Below are 20,810 nucleotides of genomic sequence, written 5' to 3' on the forward strand. Positions count from 1 at the left end.
TATGTTTGATCTATTTAGAAAGTTACCAGGATTAGATGTTTGTTTCTTTAAGATTAAGAAACTTAAGTAGATAGGGGATCTAGGAGTTTAGGCACAATGGAGTTGAAATCAGATTTGTTATTTTTTATTTTATTATTTCCTATATTTTTGTTTTTTTTTAATAATTTCTCATTATTTTCGATTTTCTCCTAAATTAGTTTTTTGTAGGATTTTTATGTCAGATTTACATCACCCTTTTAATTGCATTAAAAAAAACTTAAATGTTGCCATTCATCTAAAAATTGAATGGCATCTTGGAATTTTGTGGATTTTTTTGTGTCAGTTCAGCTTGACAATGAATGCCATCCAAGATGCTTTGAACAGTTTTCAATCCAAGGTGCAAGAGACCTGATTCATTGTCAACCCTTACCTTATTCAAGATTTTATAAGATCAATAAAAAAATTTATTTTAAAATTTTTCAAGATATTAAGCCAGCTCAACTTCTCAATGTCCGGCCCATGCCTAGCCAGGTAGAGTTATGGCTAGTCTTAATAGGCTCATGGGTAAATCTTTAACCCAAACCCAAACCCATAAAAAAAACCGAGACAACTTGTGCATCAGGCTGCCTGGCCCAATGCCCTACCACCATACAGTAGTTGGAACTTAGCCCGATAGGCAGGATAGGGTGGCTAGATTGTGATCTTGGGCTGGGTGTTAGCCAGGGCTGACTGTTGGCCTAATTAAATGGAAGGCAGTGGACCGGGGCAGGGGACAAGGTCTCCACCCCATCTCAAAATCCTGCCCTCCATCCCGTAGGGGTTGTTTCATGTCCTTCATCCCCGGTCCGAACGAAGCGAGGCGGGACCGGGACCCATTTCCCCCGATCCACTGTCATCCCTAATCAAATGATATACGGTTGAATGTCAATTTATAAGGTGTATAATAATGCTGGATCCGATAAAGAAAAGGAAATACAAGCATTTTGCTTGAAAATAAAAAAAGATAAAAAGAAGAAAAAAGTGCTATGAAATCAAGTTTTTATTTGGATGTAAACATGAAACTTGACACAGGAATTGATCCTAAACAGTTTCAAACCCAAAAGTAACCAGATTAACCAAATCCGAGATACGATCACTATACATATCCGGATCTTACAATAAGAATCCGTACGCAGAGCTCCAACGTGAGATTTGGATCGGATGTCTAACTAAGACCCGATCCATTTTCTCACCTCATAGCTTTCAAGGTGGGGTGAGGGGTACAATCGTCCCATCGGGACCGTCCTTTTTCCGATGGATAAAGCAATCGGACGGGAGGCTGGCGCCCAATCCTCTGCGTTAGCCGGAGGGAGGGAACTAGGGAGGAGGAGGAAGGACTACTTCCTAAACGGCAGAAAACGGTGTTCCCACTCTCTCCCCCTCTTCTCTTCTTCTTTGTAGTCTCAGAAACCCTAGCTCTGAGAATTAAGGATGCTTCTCCATTTCCATTTTTTTTTATTCTCAATATTTTCGGCACTTTTCACTACTTTGTTCTCGGTTTGTCAGTCTTGTTGCGGTGGTGAATTTGGTTCAAATTGCGGAATTACGGTTTTTAGAATCTACGATTTTGCTATTCTCGTCGTAATTCCTTCGCCATTCTGCACCATCTTCACCCTAATTGTCGTCTTACCTCGAGACCAGGATGCCCTTCTAGAGTTTTTTTTTCTGCCTTCTCTGGTTGTGTTTGATTTGAATTCTTATGTTGGCTCATGCATATGAGTCGGTATGCATTTTAGTACCGTTCTTATTTTCGTTGCTTCTCGATTTTACGTTCAATTTCCTGTTGGCATAGTTCATATAGTCACAGCACAACACACTTTTTGCTATTTTTTTTCACAATTATAATGCACGTTTTCTGATTCGTGCCTGAGCCTTTTGATAATGTGTATTGGGAATTGAAGCTTGTGAGACGTTTTGTTTTTGCTTTCTTCAATCCTTCTCAAGTGCTACACCGATATGCTGTTAAAATATAAAGTGGGAATGGTCCAGACTTGGCCAGTTTTCACCCATTAATGTGCCTTAACGAATGGTTTGTTTTATTCCATGTTTTGAGTGTATTGTTTTGCAACATGCTAGGTTTCATCGGTATTTCTTTTAGAATTTCTAGTGACATTGTTTGGAATGATTTAATCTGGGAGTTGCAGTTGCTGGGTATTGGAAACTATTGGTCAATTAACAGTGTTTATGTTTTTGTCCATATTTTGAGCTTCCAGGAATTCTAGTTATGGGAGAGGAATTGCAGTTTTTTTTGGGGTGGGTGGGGGTTGTAGCTATTGTGTTACTGCAAACATGTGTTGATTGGTTCTTATTTTTCGCTGACAATGACATTACTTGGAAATTTCAGGAATTCTGGAGATATGCAATGGTCTCTGAGAGTAAATGAATACTGTGGAATGCTTTTGTCAGTTTTCTAGTGACCTAGGCTAACAAAAAATGTGCGATTTAGTTCACATTTTTAATGAGCAATACCATCGTTTTCTGTGGAAAACTTATTCTTGTTAATCAATTTGAGTATCTAAGGGACTCTTTTAGTCCGACGATAGGTTCAACTATTTCGTTTAGGAGAAGTAGAAGGCAGCGGCTTTGTGGGATGATACTGAATGCGAAGAATGGAAAATCAGATAAGAGAACTTGGTGGCAGAAGTTTTTCTTTGATAATGATGATTGGTTTGGCTTGAAGGATGATATGTTGGATAACAATGAGGATCTGAGTGGGGATACGGAGGAAGGGGAATTATCAGAAAGAGAGAAGTTTGAGGCTTGGGCAAGGCGTGCAGAGGTGATAACAGAGCTGCGAGAGGCACAAGAAGATATGCAGAATGCAGAAAGTAGGGAGTGGGAAGATTGGCTTGGAGATGACTCCAGGAAAGTTGGTACCTCCACAAAGGGACAAGACTTGGAGGATCGATTGGATCAGGATGGTACTTCTGATATCTCTTCAGACCCAAGTAAATTAATTCCTCAGAAGGACGTGGTTGGAGCTGTCAGGGACTTGGTTCTTGGAAATGATGAAGACGAGTTATTATATGAAGACAGAGTCTTTCGATATGCTTCTGGGGCTTCGGTATGTGTCCTTAAACTTCCTTGTCCATTCATGTGAAAATTATATTTGTGGATTTAATTTCTCTTAAGATTGTTCACTAGTTCACATTGTTGCATTGCTTGCTAAGTAGTTTATGTGTTTGGTTGATTATCAATTGGGTGAATGATGTCTATTTTCCTAACTACTAATTTATCACCACACTGATCTGCATGTAGAAATACAATAAACCCATTGGAGGTTTACTTTGAGTCTATTTTGATGTTTCATAAGTATCTTGATCTGTCGTTTCTCTAATTAATTGAATGCACAAAAGGACACTGTGTAGCAGCAGCTTATATGAGTTTTAGCTGTTTTTAGCATTTAATGTGCTGCACAATATCTCATGTTCAAAATAGTCTGTTGTATTTCAGCATTTTGTCAGCTATTGAAGGTTTCTATTGGTTTTAATGCAACAGATCACATTTCACGAGCACAATTTTATGAAATGACATATTCTGGTAAAGGATCATATCTTTATCTATTTTATCCAAAACAAAAGCATAGGTTTTCTATATCTTTAAGGAAGGTTCCAATGCAGTTAGTATATTTGGATTGCAAGCAAGACAGGAGCTATCAGCATCTACTCATTGTTCTCTTTATCGTGTTCTTGGCCATTTTATATGTTCAAATTGGTATCCTTTTTGTGAGTTCCAGTGGATTTGCCTCCCCAACACTTACATTTTTTTAAATTATGCTGCTAATTATTTATGCCAACTGCATATAGTTGGATAAGGCTTGACGTTGATGATGATGACTAAAATTATTTGCATTTTCCAGGCAAAATTTTTGGCAGTTTTGGTGATTATACCATGTGCTTTAGATTTTGTGGTCCACGACTATGTTCTTATGCCATTTTTGGATAGGTAAGCATGCAGAAACCTGTAATGTTCTATCACTCGTCCACTTGGCAAATTTTGTATTGGGAGCTTAAAATTTGGATGGTATCTCTCATATTTGATTCAAATGTATACACTAATATGAGTTTCTTTTTATTTTCATTTGTTGATGTACATTTTTTTAATTTTTTGTTCACATGAGATTCCTTATTATCTTTTTTATCTTCTCTTGATTTTGTCTGTTATATATTTTCCTGTCTCGTGCATCCAAACAATCTCCTTTTAAACATCTTTAATGGATCAATCACATTTTCTAACAGGCATAATGTTTATCTTCTTTCACATTGCTACTTTTGTTTCTCTTTAATTTGACTTACCATTTTAGAAATACGTCATTCTAGAAGTTATTAATGTTGGCCTGAGATTGGCAACACTGTACCATTCATGGATTTCTACTAAAGAGCAAGTAAATGAATGTAGTGAAAAAAAAATCACCTTTTATCTGTAGATAACATGGGGTGAATTTATTGTTATTTTGTTGATAAAATATTTAACACAGTTATGTTTTCTTTTAATATATATTCCTTGGTCAGATATGTGAAGACAGATTCCTTATTATCTTTTTTATCTTCTCTTGATTTTGTCTGTTATATATTTTCCTGTCTCGTGCATCCAAATAATCTCCTTTTAAACATCTTTAATGGATCAATCACATTTTCTAACAGGCATAATGTTTATCTTCTTTCACATTGCTACTTTTGTTTCTCTTTAATTTGACTTACCATTTTAGAAATACGTCATTCTAGAAGTTATTAATGTTGGCCTGAGATTGGCAACACTGTATCATTCATGAATTTCTACTAAAGAGCAAGTAAATGAATGTAATGAAAAAAAACCCCACCTTTTATCTGTAGATAACATGGGGTGAATTTGTAGTTATTTTGTTGATAAAATATTTAACACAGTTATGTTTTCTTTTAATATATATTCCTTGGTCAGATATGTGAAGACGGTGCCATTAGCTGCTGAATTGCTTGATGTGAGAAAATCTCAAAAGCTTGAGATGATAAAGACTCTAAATATTGAGAAGTCCAGATACCGTTTTGAAGCAGAGATTGGAAAATCTCCTCCTTTGTCTGATGAGGAGCTTTGGTGGGAGTTGCGGCATAAAGCGTAAGATGAAACTTATTAAGATCCATTCTATTATCAAAGACTGTTTTACTAGTTTTCTTGGTATCTTCTTTATGTGTCTTTGACAGTGCACTAATTATAAGCAGGGTTAGTTCATTTTATTTTTCAAGGAAATTTGTTTGTACAAGCAGATCACTAATCTTCTTTTAAATTGGCATCTAAGTGACAGAACTGTGATATATGTCTCCTACAGATATAAAACCATGTTTTTGTGTTTTGGTTGATGTATCAATTGAGACGAACCTGAATGCATTTAGTTCATTGGTATCATGTGCCTATATCCCCAATTCCACATTATATATATATATATATATATATATATATATATATATATATATAACAGACACGACTCAACACTTCATGGACATAGTCAAACCAGTTTCATACACAACCAACATTATGTCATTAACTTTATCTGTTTTCTTTTGTGCTTATTTCGTATTCACTTGATTTATTTTTCTTTTAAAATTTGTCATCAATTACATTACATTTGCATGGACATAGTCAAACCAGTTTCATACACAACAAACATTATGTCATTAACTTTATCTGTTTTCTTTTGTGATCTTATTTACTTATTTCGTATTCACTTGATTTATTTTTCTAAATTTGTCATCAATTACATTACATTTCAATTTCAACCTAGTTTTATTATTTGATCTTCCTAATTATAGTGATTTAGAATTGTTGTTTTATACACACATTCATGTGTGTATGGCTGTGTCCTGTTTTTTTAAATTTATCACATCGTACCAAGCATATCCCACATCATGTCCTACCCCTGCATCTGTATCCTTGTGATATATATATATATATATAGGAAAATGGGTCCATGCTAAACCAACTTGGTGCTAAACCGCATGCTAAATTGGATTTTCGGGCTTCTCTGGTGCTTTTTATGCGGTTTCCAGCCCCATAAATGTGTTAGGCATGGTCGATTTACTAAAAATCCACACCTGGATCATGTGTTTTCGATGAAAAAAATGATGTTTGGAGCCTAAAAAATTTACAAAGATTTTGGACCATTGATTTTTTGAACTTTATAAAAACCCACCAATGTGTTGGAATCAAACGCTTCAAGAGCAGATCCCTCTAAAATCAAGTACATAGATCACATCTGTGTGGTCAGAATTTAAAAATAAAATGAAAAACCCCGAAAAACCCATTTAACATGTGGTTTAACACCAAATTGGTTTAGCATGGACCCATTACTCTCTCTCTCTCAATATATATATATATATATATATATATATATATATATATATATATATATATATATATATATATGGGAACATGCTAAATGAACCACAATCATCCGATTGTGTTTTGATCAGACATCTGTAGTTGGCCCCTTAAACTGGGTCGTCGTCGCTGGAGAAGGGAGAAGGGGGGCAGGAGAGGGAGAGGGAGAGGAAGAGGGAGAGAGGCTGGTTGCCGTCGCCAGAGATGGGTTGATCACCGGAGAAGGGAGGTGGGAGAGAGAGGCTGGGTCGTCGTCGCCAGAGATGGGCTGATCATCGTCGTCGGCACTTGTCTGATCGCCGGAAAAGGGAGGCTAGAGGGGGAGAGAGCGTGAGTGAGAAAGGATGGGTCCCCATCGCCGGAGATGGGATGATCACTGTCGTCGTTGCCAGCGATCATCTGATTGCAGGAGAAGGTAGGCGGGAGGTGGGAGACGGGAGAGGGAGAGAGAGGGGATCATGTTTAGTGCTAGGAAGGGGGGAAAAGGGGTTATATTTAAGAGGCCAATTACAGCTTATATATATATATATATATTGTAATGAAATAGTCTACAAGAGGACAAGGTTCACAAAGCCACTAAGGAAGAATCACAAATGCACTAAGGCACACACTCACAAATAAAAAATAATTATTTTATTAATAGAAGAATGCCCAAAATATGCATAAAGGCATTAGGGACTGAAGTCCCGTTTGTATACAAAGAGAGGGGAAGCCAGTGGTTAGAATAGCTAGCCATTAGGAGCTCCTAAGGGCTTGTCTGGTCAAATGGCCAGAATGCCCTTTAATGGATAAAAACAGAAGAAAACAAAAATACATTAAATTCCTAATACAATCTAGAAAAATAATAATAAATACATTATGATATATATATATATATATATATATATATGCGTGTAATACACATATACACCTGACCCAGTCGCTCGAGTGTCAATGGGCCTGGAGAGAAGGTGTCGACACCTTCATCATGGGTTTGACTCCCATTGGGTGTGCAGGTGCCTTTAATGAGTGGGCTCCGTAAGGGTTTGGGTGCCGCTGACCCCACCCGAGGTTTACCTCACAGGGGGGCGGGCCCATTAAGTGACCCAGTTCTAAGCGAGGATTCCTCGTCATAAAAATCATACACATATACATACATATATACTTATATATATAATTATGGAATTTCTGTATTTTCTTTGCTCTCTCAAATTCTTTATCTTTATTGCTTTCTTCTTCTACATTACAAGTCCTTGCACCTTCATCTTCTACTATCATTGTTGTCTCAATCTGTTAGATTTTCAATCTCCAGGTCGTTCCACGCGTGAGAGCTGAGAAACAGACAGAGATAGAGAAAGGGAGAGAGAAGCTGTGAAAAAACCGATACCCTCTTGTGTTAGGGTCGGCTGTTGTGTAAACACTTTATATTAACATGCTATTACAAAAATTAGGGTACTAAAGTACCCTCATTACAATAAATTATATTACACAATGCCATTAATGAGAAGTTAATGTCACGGGTCTGGATCTCCAGATCCATGATCCGTAACAAGGGAAAACACATCTTTTCACCCTCCCTCAAGTTGTGCATGATCTTGAACCATGAACAACTTGCCTTTTAACATCCAAAATCTGTCTTTTGTCAATCCTTTTGTAAATATATCCGCCACTTGATCTGTAGTTTGTACAAATTAAGGCTCAATCTCTTTCTCTTCTACCTTTTGTCTCACAAAATGCTGGTCTATTTCAATATGTTTGGCACGACTGTGATGGATTGGATTAAAGGACATACTAATGGCACTCTGGTTGTCACACAAAAGAAGTGATCGAGAGATCGATTCTCCTACTTCTATCAGTAGGTGTCTAATCCAAGTAGCCTCAGCAGTGGCGGCTGCCATTGACCTGTATTCAGCCTCTGTACTGGATCTGGCAACAACCTTTTGTTTCTTAATGCTCCAAGAAACCAAATTCATCCCAACAAACACACAATAGCCGGATACTGATCTGCGTTCATCTGGGTCTCCTGCCCCGTCCGCATCAGAATAAACAGTGATCTCATGTGCATTTTGCCCATTTGTCTTTCGCTTATATATGAGGCCATCCCCAACCGTTCCCTTCAGATATCGAAGTATCCGTTTAACTGCTTTCATATGCCCTTCACATGGTGCATGCATAAACTGAGAAACTTGATTCACCGAGTAGACTATATCAGGGCGAGTAAAAGTGAGGTATTGTAACATACCCACTATGTTACGGTACTGTGTGGGATTATCAAATGGATCTCCGTCTTGAGAGCTAAGCCTTTGATGAAGAACGCTAGGAGTGCTCAAGGGCTTGCAGTCTTTCATACCCGCTTTATTGAGAACATCAATGGTATACTTATGTTGGGTGAGAGTCATCTCTTCAGAAGTACTATCGACTTCAACTCCAAGAAAGTACCGTAGTTTGCCAAGGTCCTTCATTTTGAACCTCTGATTCAAGAGATGTTTGACTTCTTCAATGTGCTCATTGGAATTACCAGTGATGATGATATCATCTACATATATCAACAACAGAGTAATTGTGTCTTGGTTCTTAAATATAAATAAGGAGTGGTCAAGAAGAGATTTCTTAAAACCATATTTTTGTATTTCAAGAGAAAAGTTGTCGAACCAAGATCGAGATGCCTGCTTCAATCCATATATCGCCCTTTTTAGTCTGCAGACATATTTGGTAGGATTGCCTTCTGCATAACCAATGGGTTGTTCCATGTATACTTCTTCTCTCAAATCTCCATGAAGAAAAGCATTCTTCACATCAAGTTGGCTAATAGTCCATTGATGTTCAATAGCTAAAGAAAGTATGACTCTGATTGTCCCCATCCTCACCACTGGACTAAAAGTTTCATCATAATCCTGTCCTTGCTCCTGTGTAAAACCTTTGGCTACAAGTCTCGCCTTGTATTGCTCTATAGTCCCATCTGGTTTATACTTTATTTTGTACACCCATTTCGAACCAACAACGTTTCTGTCAGGTGGTCTTGATACGACATCCCACGTACCACATTCATGTAGAGCTTCCATCTCCTCATTCATTGCTTCAATCCATCTTCTAGAATTTGATGCTTGAGAGAACGTTGTGGGTTCATCTTCTTTATTCAAGGTTGTTAGAAAGAGTTGAAAGTCTAATGAAAAATTTTCATAACTGACCCACCTTTCAATTGGATGGCGAGAACATGTGGATCTTCTAGTATCAACGATGTTGGATGTAGAGGATGCGTCCATATCCGAATTAACTATGATGGGCGACTCTCTTTCTCGTCGAGTGTAGACGAGGCCTTTATACCTTTTTGGATTCAAAGTTGACTCTGTATTTTCATGGTCAATCATTTCATCAGTAGACACAGGTTTCTTATCCTTTTGAGTACAGTTTGAGGCTTTGAGCAAACATCACTAGCTTCTGGGAGAAGTTCATAATTCAACCAAGGATAATAAGCCTCAAATTTAGATTTTGATTCTGAAGAACTAGTACATCGACAATCAAAATTCAATTCATCGAAGATAACATTTCTTGATATTTTGATGCGCTTGCTCACCGGATCATAGCACCTGTACCCTTTATAGTCATCAGCATAACCCACAAACCTGCACTTCAGGGCCTTATCCTGAAACTTATGTCTCATTGAACTGTCAATATGAACATAGCATAAACAACCAAACACATGCAAATCATAGTAGTTGGGATGTACACCAAAAAGAGACAAGTAAGGAGACTTGTTTTCCAAAATAGTCATGGGTAATCGATTTATCACATGAACTGCAGAATGAAAAGCCTCTGTCCATAAAGTGATCGGAAGACTACTCTCATGCATCATGCTCATCGCACTCTCAACAATATGACGATGCTTCCTTTCAGCAATCCCATTCTGCTCAGGTGTGTGTGGGCAAGACACCTTTTTCCTTATCCCGTTACTTTGAAGAAAGTTAGTAAAGTCAATGGAAGAAAATTCACCTCCTTCGTCACATTGGAAACTTAGGATGTTTTCAGAAAATTGGTTTTTGACAAAGGAATGAAAGTTTCAGAACAACTTGAAAGTCTCAGATTTGTGTTTCATGAAAAATATCCAAGAATAGCGAGAATAACTGTCAACAAATAAAAGATAATATCTAGTTCCAGATATGGAAGCAACTGGAGCAGACCCCCAAACATCAGAAGAGATAGTCTCAAAAGGTCTTGAAGCTCTTTTATTGATAGAATGAAATGGTAAAACATGACTCTTACATAAGAGACAACTAGAACATTTGTTGTCATTAACATTTATTCCTAAACTTGACTTGGGAATGAGGTTATTTGAAACAAGCTTTTCAATGAAACTACTACTGCAGTGACCTAGACGACCATGCCAAAGGTTTGGCTTATTGATTTCAGAGACACTAAAAACACAAGTAGGATTTTTAGAAGGCAACGATGATTGGAGCTTCAAGTTTGGGTCTGCAGAGCGAATATGTGTTGAAGGATCTTCTTGAAAGACATACATATTGCCTTGCCGTTTTCCTCTAGCGAACGTCTCCTTCGTGCAGAGATCCTTGACAAGAACAGAAGAGGGAGTAAATTCAACTGAGGCTTTGATATCATCAACAAGTTTAGAAACTGAAACAGTGTTTTTCTTGATATTAGGAGCATAAAGAACTTTTGAAAGGTTGATGGAAGATTCGGGCAAGGGTATAATGGAGTTTCCAATATGAGAGACAGAGTGGTGTGATCCATCTCCAGTAACTATACTACTTCTACCAATGTAAGGAACAAGTTTTAGGAGCTTACCTGCATCACCAGTAACGTGAGTCACTGCGCCAGAGTCCACATACCAAGTACCTTGCTCATTTTGTTTCAGATTCAATTCTGCTAGAGCTAACTGCAATAACTCCTTTATTTCTCCGTTGGTCCTTGTACTGTCTGTGCCTTTTTTTGCTTCAGTTTGTGTTTATTTTCCTTTATTTAGGGGATTGAACCAGCAGTTAGCTTTGATATGCCCCTTTTTATTACACAGAAAGCAGGTAGGAATTGGCCTCTGTCTTTGTGGATTGGTATATGTGTTGGGTGTAGGCAATAATCCACGACCTCCTTGACCACTTCTCCCTTGTGCTCCCTTTCCCTTGATATCATAGCTTCCACGTCCTCGTGCATAAGTAACCCCTATAGCAAGAACTTCTTGTGCCCCAGTATGCATAGATGATTCTTCAGAAAATCCCTTTAGATTCATCTCATATTGTAACAATTTTGCACGCAGATCTTCAAAGTTGGGCAGTTTAGGTAAACATAACAGGGAAGTGACAATCATATGATAGTCGTGTCCCAATCCATTGAGGGTTTGTTGTACCAAATCTTTATCAGTTACTGTAATTCCAACAACTGCTAGCTGATCTGCGATAACCTTCATTTTGTTCAAGTATTCCATGATGGTCATAGAATCCTTTCTTAACATTTGAAATTCTCTTTTAAGAAACATAATCCTGGCCTGAGAAACCTGTGAGTATGTCTGAACAAGTCTGTTCCAAAGTTGCATGGCAGTGCAGTCATCTGGAATGGCTATAAGTACCTCTTGTGACAGTGTAGATGTAATATAAGCAACTAGCGCTTGGTCTCTTTTCATCCAAGCCACAAATTCAGGATTTCTAACATATACTGTAGTTGATTCCCCTTTGTTGTCCCTTTCTTCTTGTGATATGAACTCAGGAGGAACTGGAATAGATCCATCCAGATGTCCAGAAAGATCCTGACTCCTAATGAAAGGTATGATTTGCCTCTTCCAAGTCAAGAAGTTACCATTATTTAATTTTTCAGACACTAGTTGACTGAGGAAACTTGAAAAAAGGACAGACTAGCTAGGAAGTGAATCCATGCTTCACAGTATTAAGAGTGTGTTCAACACAATCTGCCTACACTTTCTGTAACTCTTTTTTTTTTGCAGAAACTAATTCAGATCAATAGCTATCAGATTGCTGATTTGGAACAGAAATTGAATATCTATCAGATTTTTGATTTGTATAGGAAATGGAATATTGGATATGAAAATCACAAAAAAAAAATTGTGAATATGAATTCCCACTCGGTATTGACGCAATGCTTTCAAGCTAAAAAGAGATAAAATGGTAGGATTGAGAGTGTATCGACTTGATCAGATCTGATCAAGGGTGCAACTGGATCAAAATAGGGCCCCGATTGCGTGATTAAATCACGCTGTGATAAAAAACAATAAACAGGGTATATTGATGATAGAATGAAGAATGAAAAAAAGCGGAATATTCAACAAAGGATTTGGGGTCGAAAATCTGGGCTGAGTCACTCAGTCCTCTCTGAGTTGGCTCAGATTAGGTAGGGAAGATAGTTTGATCAGATCTGATTAATGTCAGATCTGATCGAGTTCAAGGGACAGAAGAAAAAGGAAGGCAGATCTGATTATCGTTAGATCTGAATAATGTCAGATCTGATCGAGAAGAAAAGAATGGACTGGGTCAGACGTAAACAAGAAAAAAAAATTCAGACGAGATGGGGAGACAGAAAAAAAAAAAATTCTTGACTTAGAAGAGAAAATCGAGAAGAGAGAGATCTTTCGGACGTACCTTTGAGATCGATTCCAGTTTCAGCGGAAGCGTGGCTCTGATACCATGTTAGATTTTCAGTTTTCAGGTCGTTCCACGCGTGAGAGCTGAGAAACAGAGAGAGATAGAGAAAGGGAGAGAGAAGCTGTGAAAAAACCGATACCCTCTTGTGTTAGGGTTGGCTGTTGTGTAAACACTTTATATTAACATGCTATTACAAAAATTAGGGTACTAAAGTACCCTCATTACAATAAATTATATTACACAATGCCATTAATGAGAAGTTAATGTCACGGGTCTGGATCTCCAGATCCATGACCCGTAACAAGGGAAAACACACCTTTTCACAATCTGCATATACAATTCATGCTATGTGCTCTAGTCCAGCTTATGTAATCCATCTACCTGACTTCACTTTGTGAGATCTTAGATAATGCAATCCTTCTTTACCAGCACAACGAAGGTTTCTTTCTTTCATTTGTGCTTGACATAAGGCAAATCTCTCTCTCTCTCTCTCTCCCTTTGCCTTGTTTTCTCTCTTGTTTTCTAACTTTTGTTGTTGAACTTCCATCTTTTTGACATGCTTTCTGTTTCCTTCTTACTTTTGTATATACACCATTATATAAGAGAAAAATACGTGCACAAAATCATTAGTATTCATATGCAACAACAACAACAACTACTACTATGCCTTCATCCCAAAACAATTGGGGTCGGCGATATGAACCAAAAAAGAAAATCATTCTGGATCTTCCACATGAATTCTTCTCCTCCAATCATTTCTATCCAATGCCATGTCCTCGGTGAGGTTCAAAGCATTCATATCCTTTCCTATCATCTCCATCCAAGTTTTCTTAGGCCTACCCCGACCTCTTTTAACTAATATATTTTCCCATTTCTCCATCCTTTTAACTGGAGTATCATTAGGCCTTCGCCGAATATGTCCAAACCACCGTAAACGATTCTCTCTCATCTTATTTTCAATGGATGCAACGCTTACCTTCTTACGTATCTCCTCGTTTTGAATCTTATCTTTTATTGTATTTTTACACATCCATCTAAGCATACACATCTCAGCTATACTCATTTTTTGAATATAATGTCTCTTGGCAGCCCAACATTCCGTACCATATAGTAAAGCGAGCCTAATTGTTGTCCTATAAAACTTTCCCTTCAACCGCAATGGTATTCTACGATCGCACAACACTCCAGTTGCACTTTTCCATTTTATCCTCCCAAGCTTTATCCTATGATTTACATCTCCATCAATTTCTCCATACTTTTGAATACAAGATCCCAAATATTTGAAACAGTCATCCACCGGTATTTCTTGCTCACCAAGCTTCACTACACTCCCATCACTGCTTCGTTGCTTACTAAACCGACATTCCATATATTTTGTCTTACTCTTACTCAACTTAAAACCTCTTGCTTCCAATGTCTGTCTCCATAATTCTAACTTAGCATTAACCCCAACTCTAGACTCATCAATCAAAACAATACAAACAACATACACCACGACACATTTTCTTGAATTGATCTCGTAAGCTCATCCATCACTATAGCAAATAGGAAAGGGCTTAATGCAGATCCTTGATGATGTAACCCAACCGTTATAGGAAACTTGGTTGTCACCCCTCCACACGTGCGGACATTAGTACTCATATGCAATGGCTAATAAATTCTATAAAATGCAAGTATAGCACACTCTTTTGTTTTGATTCTCTATTGACAGCCAAAATCGATCAATAGATTTGTTTGGCTTGCTGAATTAAAAGTGATATATAAGAGGGCTTTATTTTTACTTAATTCATCTCTTTTTCATGTTCTTCTCTAACGATTTCCACCTTGTTCTTGACCAGATTAGAGTTGAGAGATGAATGGAGATTAGAGAATCGTAAAGCATTTGCTAATATTTGGTCTGATATGGTATTTGGAGTTGTATTATTCATTATTCTTTATTTTAATAAGAACAAGGTGAGATTACTTGCTTACTCTGAGAATTTATCACTGTTTATTTATATTAACATATTGTCATAAACATGAAAGTTATGATTCAAAAAGACATCTATGTTTCCTGAGGTTCTTTCAGGACAAATTTGATGGATTTATCTATTTAGTTGTTTTTATTTTTCTGATATCATGCTTTTATTGCCTGTATTGATTGCAAGACATATGTCGAATCTTATCAAAACAAGTTTGATACTTTTCTTCTATCTCTTAATTTTTCAGATTATAAGCATATCTTGTCTTCTTGTTAGGTTATGAGCAGTCACAATTCTGAGTATCAGAACTTTCCTGGGAAGTGAAACTCTCATGATACATTTACAGAATTTTCTCTTTTGGAAATTTTTGAGGACAATCTCAGAATTTTAAAATTAAAACCTAGGTCGTTTAGAAAATAAAAATAAATACAGAAAATGGTAAATATCATAAATTCTCACCAATATTTGTTACTATTGCTGGCAGTGATCCTACTATTAAGTTTGTGTTTCTATCATCATGCCCATTGGTTTATTTTTTAGCTTTTTGTCTATTAATCTACAGAGGTTTTAAGATGATATGTGGACTCAATACTAATTTAGATCTAATGAGAGGTGGCCTTTACCTCAACATTTTTTATTTCTCAGGGGTTGATTGCTTTTATTCCGAAAACCTGGGAGTACATCTGAGTTCCTTGATGCTTTGCTTATAAGCATTATCATCTATATGGTCCTCTTCTTGTGTAGCATTGACCGCTAGTAATGGACTTTTTCATTCAGTTACAGAAGACTGGTTTTCTTTTTTTTCCCCGAGGAATCATAATGTTCTTTTTGCCAATACTGATACTGGTAATATACCTTCAACATATTAAGATGTTATTGTAGAAAACAATGATACCACATTTCTGAGTGGTTATGCGCTTTATATTTACTTTCTTTTTGTTACTTTAGTCTTTCTTCTATTATTTTCTTTTTTTCCCTCAATATTGCAATATAAACACCATTGCAATTTCAGTGATGAAAGTCAAATGAAGATTTCCTGCCTAAAAGATGCTTTTAGCTTTTTCTCTATTGATTTTATTCAGTGTTTATGAAACTATTGATGATCAATCTTAGCCAATTTTGTATTATGGAAGATGGTAATAGATGACAAATAACCTCTTATGGTTAAAAATAATTCTTTTATGCATTCTCTTTTTGTATTTCAGGTGGCCTTGATGAAATTCACAGGGTATAAAATATTGAAGAATATATCAGATACTGGCAAGGCTTTCCTTATTATTCTGCTCACAGACATTTTTTTAGGGTAGGTCATTCTTTTTATGTAGAATAGTGAAACAACCTTATGAATATTCATTTGTACGGCTATTTTGTGTTTCTCTCAAGCTCTGTTGGACAAAAGATATATGCAAAAAAGAATTTTAGATTGCAAGGGCAGTCAGATGATGTGGAACGAGAGAGAGATTGTTGATATGGACAAAAAAAGAGAAACTATAATGAGTAAACTCTTGTTGCGTATTGCATAAGAGTCACAAATACAAGGGCTAACTGCTGTTATTTTGTGGAATAGTTTAATGGTTAGTTTGGTAGTGACCTCACAGTATCTCTTGCTTAGCATGTTTGGGAAGTAGAAGTCTTTGTGACTTGTCACAAGATGTGACCTACTGGTGCATTTGAAAGAAAGATTTTGGTTGTGAAGGTTTTATCCTTGTGTTTTCTATTTTAATGTGTTTGCAGGTATCATTCAGAATCAGGTTGGGAGACACTCATAGAGATCATTTTTGAGCATTATGCACTTGAGATTGATCAAGCTACTGTAACAATTTTTGTTTCCTTTGTTCCTGTTGTGATTGATGCCTGTGTCAAGTTATGGGTGAGCAGTTAACCTCACATCTTTCTTATGTATGCACATTCACATACACGTGTGCACGATGTGCATGTCTTTGTTATTTTAAGTGATATCATTATAATTTATTGGGCTAACCATTTTGCCTGCCACCACACAGTTATTCAAATTCCTTCCAAGAGTATCTCCTAACGTGGCAAATATATTCCGTGAAATAGAGCGGCATTAGAAAGAGCCTTTTTGCTTGACATAATGGAAATATATATTTAGCAGCACTATAACAATGGTAAAGTGCCCTCTCATGTCATTGTTTTATTTCACTCATTTTTTCTTTATGATGTATTGATTAAGGTCCATTTTCTGAAGTTTTCATTTGTGTAAGCTTGTTGCCTGAAGTCAGATAGTCTTGCTGCATTGGAACATCTTACTTGGGGTGTGTTATTTGTATATATGTGTGTGTATGTGTGTGCACTCATGCAATTCTCCCTATTAAAACATGCAAAACCAAATATACAAACTGGGTGATTCAGTTTTTTTTTTTGTTTTCATTTTCAGTCTGACCATACATACATGACCTTCTTGATTTTATAAGGATTGGATCTTGGACTATCCGAATCTGATACCTAGGTAGGGTTTTATAGGGTTTGAAAATCAAGTCTAATTTTTTTTTATAAATGTTCAAGGCTCAAAAAAACATACTTTTTTATGGGAAAAACATGATCCAAGTGTTAATTCCTAGCAAATTGGCCATGCCGAACATATTTATGGGGTTGGTTTTGCGAAAATAGTGCCGAAACACCAACGGGGGCTCCACGTGGTTGGTAGGAGCTGTCAGTGCACGTCTCCTTGTGGTGAGACGTTGCAGGTTCAAGCCCCAGTGGTCTGTTTAATAGTAACTGGTGGGGCTCTGCCTAACCCCAGCTCAACAACAACAACAACAACAACAACTACGCCTTCATCCCAAAACAATTGGGGTCGGCGATATGAACCAACAAAGAAAATCATTATGGGTCTTCCACATGAATCCTTCTCATTATGCCTAACCCCAGCTCGCCTTTCAAAAAAAAATAGTGCCTGAAAGCCCTCAAAAATCCAGTTTATATATTTTGGTTTGCATATTTCAGTAGGAAGAATTGCATTACCCATATATATATATATATTGCCAATATTGACTTACATGGAACCATATTATGCGGCAGAATAGCAGTGGTAAATTTCCTTGTTATGTCATGTGCACTTATTTTTCAATTTCTCTCATTTTCGGTCGCGGTTCGTTTCTAAAGTTTTCCACTTGTGCTAGGTTGTTGCCTGAACTGGGATAGTCTTGGAACGGTGTACATTCTAGCTTGGTGCTTAATGAGGCATTTCCATGCTACTTTGGTGTTATTGCTAGGTAGCTAGCCTATCTGATACATTGGTATTCTTGTAATCTTTGTATACATTTATATAAATAAAATATTATTAGCAAATTAAGCAACCTACTTACAGGAATTTTTTGTTTTTTACCTTATGTTGTCAAATACATTGTACAACAGAATTAACTGTCCAAAATAATAATAGTAATAACATGAACAAGAGGCTTTGTGCATTTCTTTTCCATTGTGTGTGTGCATGCGCACGGGTGCTTATCAGTTATCATTGTTAGAATATCTTTGGTTTGTTGAAAATATCATGATGCTCCCTTTTAAATCGTTCTTTCAATATATCACGATAAGAGAGAGAGAGAGAGAGAGAGAGAGAGAGAGAGAGAGAGAGAGAGAGAGAGAGAGAGAGAGAGAGAGAGAGAGCAATCCCACGTGGATCCAGATAAGGGGCGTTTGGCCGAGGTTCAAAACAATGTTTTTGAACCCAATTTTTTCAGAACATTTTTGGCCGGCAATGTTTTTAAAAAGGTATTTTCAAAATGTCATTTGGGACTCAAAAATGATTTGAAAGAACAAAATTTCTTCCAACAAATGTTAAAAAAATGCTCCAGCCCCTTTCTTGCTCTCACTCCCTAACTTTCATCTCTCTTGCTCTGCCATCCACCCTCTCCACCTCCATGTGTGGAAGTTCCTTCAACCTATTGTTGTAAGAATTGTTGCAAATTGGCCGATTCTTATAAAATCAGCTCACAATTGATATTACAAAGGGATGATTCTGTTTAATATTTTTTATTCTTTTGATGGAAAAAATTGAACAATGTATAATAGTTATTCTTTTCATATTTGGGTCTTAACCCTTTCATAAATTGAAAGAATTATTCTTGAACAAGCTTCTTACATTGTTTGCCATTATTGGGTGTATTTCATATAGGGTCATGCCTAGCCATCTCATCCCAGTCTTTTTAATTTTCCATAATATTCTCTCATGAATTGGTAGGCCTAGGAAGACTTGGATGGAGATGATAGGAAAGGATATGAATGCTTTGAACCTCACCGAGGACATGGCGTTGGATAGAAATGATTGGAGGAAAAGGATTCATGTGGAAGACCCAAAATGAATTTCTTTTTTGGTTCATATCGCTGACCCCAATTGTTTTGGGATGAAGGCGTAGTTGTTGTTGTTGTTGTTGTTGTATTCTCTCATGAATTGGTCACCTTGCTTGCACGAGTGGATCTTATTTCTAAGTTTCCACACGTAGGCTGCATCCTTTTGAGTATACATTTCTTTTAGAAATGTCCATGTTTTATTGACCCTTTCAAAGCTCAAGATGTCACATTGATCTTGGAACCATGAAAGGACCTTAGCATGACTCACTTTCCAATCTCTTAAGGCTTTTAGGACATAGCCTTCTCTTTCACTATCTTTTAGAACTTCCTTCACTCCATCTACATTTTTACAATTTGGGTTCCGGACTAGAACTTTCTTTTCAACAAAAAACCTCTTCATCACCGTGGCCCATCTATTGTAGTTGTTTTCATCAAACTTTATGAGGATGATGATAATAACCTCCTTGTCGGCCATAGAGATGAGAAAGAAGGCAAGGAGAGAGAGAAAAGAATGATGATGTATGAGCAAGAGTTGCACCATGAATGCACGAGCACTACGAATACTTGAGCGTGAGCACCACGTTCACTTCCCATGAGCAAAGTCCAAAGAGCCAATGGCTCTGATACCATGTAATGAATCTTGGAAGATTTAAAAGTATAATGTCTACTAAGGGCAAGGACACAAATACAACCCACAAAGGGGTACCCACAATGGTAACAAGAATACACACAAGTAAAAAATATATATTTATTAATCAAATATGTATAACAACATGCATAGCAAATAGGGACAACATACATTCATATATATACACACTTTTAACCATAATTGGCAAACTCATGACTCAGAGTCGGATCACCCAACCCTTGTCCTCCATGTCCGGCGCCCGGACGGTGGAAGCTCTAACGTCGTTCGGCCCCCATTTGCCCCCTTTCCAGACCTGGACAGTGGATGTCCTCCATCATCCGCCCCCCTTGTCCTTTGGGTTCGGGACCTGAATGGCGAAAGCTTTGCTGTTCAGCCCCCATGTGCCCCCTTTTTGGAACATGGACGATGGATGTCCTCCACCATCCAGCTGCCTTGTCCTCCGTGTTCGGTGTCTGGACAATGAAAGCTCTGTCGTTCGACACCCATTTGCCCACTTTTCAGACCTGGAAGATGGGTGTCCTCCACCATTTGGCCCCCTTGTCCTTCGTGTTCGACGCTCGAACAACGGAAGCTCCATCGTCTGACCTCCATTTGCCCTCTTTTCGGGACTCGAATGATGGATGTCCTTCATCATTCAGTCTTGTCTGACCCATCTAGTTTTGGGGATGATAAAAGGCTTTTGTCATTCGGCCTTCGGACAACAAAATCCTTTTGTCGTCCGCTACACTAAATGTAGAGATCAACTTTGTGGCTTATCTCTATCTTATCCCTAACCGTCTCCTCCTTTTTTGCACATTTTTCAAGAGAGAGGGAATCATTTGGATGAGTCTTATCCCCATGTGAGATAGACTTGGATCCATTTGGGTTGGATTTTGACCTTAAAATTTTGATGATCCATATCTTGTTTGAAACTCTATAAATATGGGCCTATCTTTA

At 37.4% G+C, this 20,810-nt stretch overlaps 1 protein-coding gene across 1 annotated transcript; it reads left to right on the top strand.

The window, feature by feature from the left end:
- The first annotated feature begins 1,324 nt into the window (after positions 1-1,324).
- LOC149845012 (CemA-like proton extrusion protein-like protein) lies at positions 1,325-18,223 on the top strand. Its single transcript, XM_089995437.1, has 9 exons — positions 1,325-1,379; positions 2,363-3,082; positions 3,878-3,963; positions 4,936-5,109; positions 14,789-14,903; positions 16,117-16,214; positions 16,646-16,781; positions 16,915-17,040; positions 18,055-18,223. Exons 2-8 carry the CDS (start codon positions 2,477-2,479, stop codon positions 16,981-16,983), a joined length of 1,284 nt encoding a protein of 427 aa, XP_089851563.1. The 5' UTR covers positions 1,325-1,379; positions 2,363-2,476; the 3' UTR covers positions 16,984-17,040; positions 18,055-18,223.
- The last annotated feature ends 2,587 nt before the right edge of the window (positions 18,224-20,810 follow it).

This window comes from Nuphar pumila, chromosome 2 (genome assembly GCF_984573655.1).
Source record: "Nuphar pumila chromosome 2, dmNupPumi1.hap1.1, whole genome shotgun sequence".
NCBI lineage: Eukaryota > Viridiplantae > Streptophyta > Magnoliopsida > Nymphaeales > Nymphaeaceae > Nuphar > Nuphar pumila.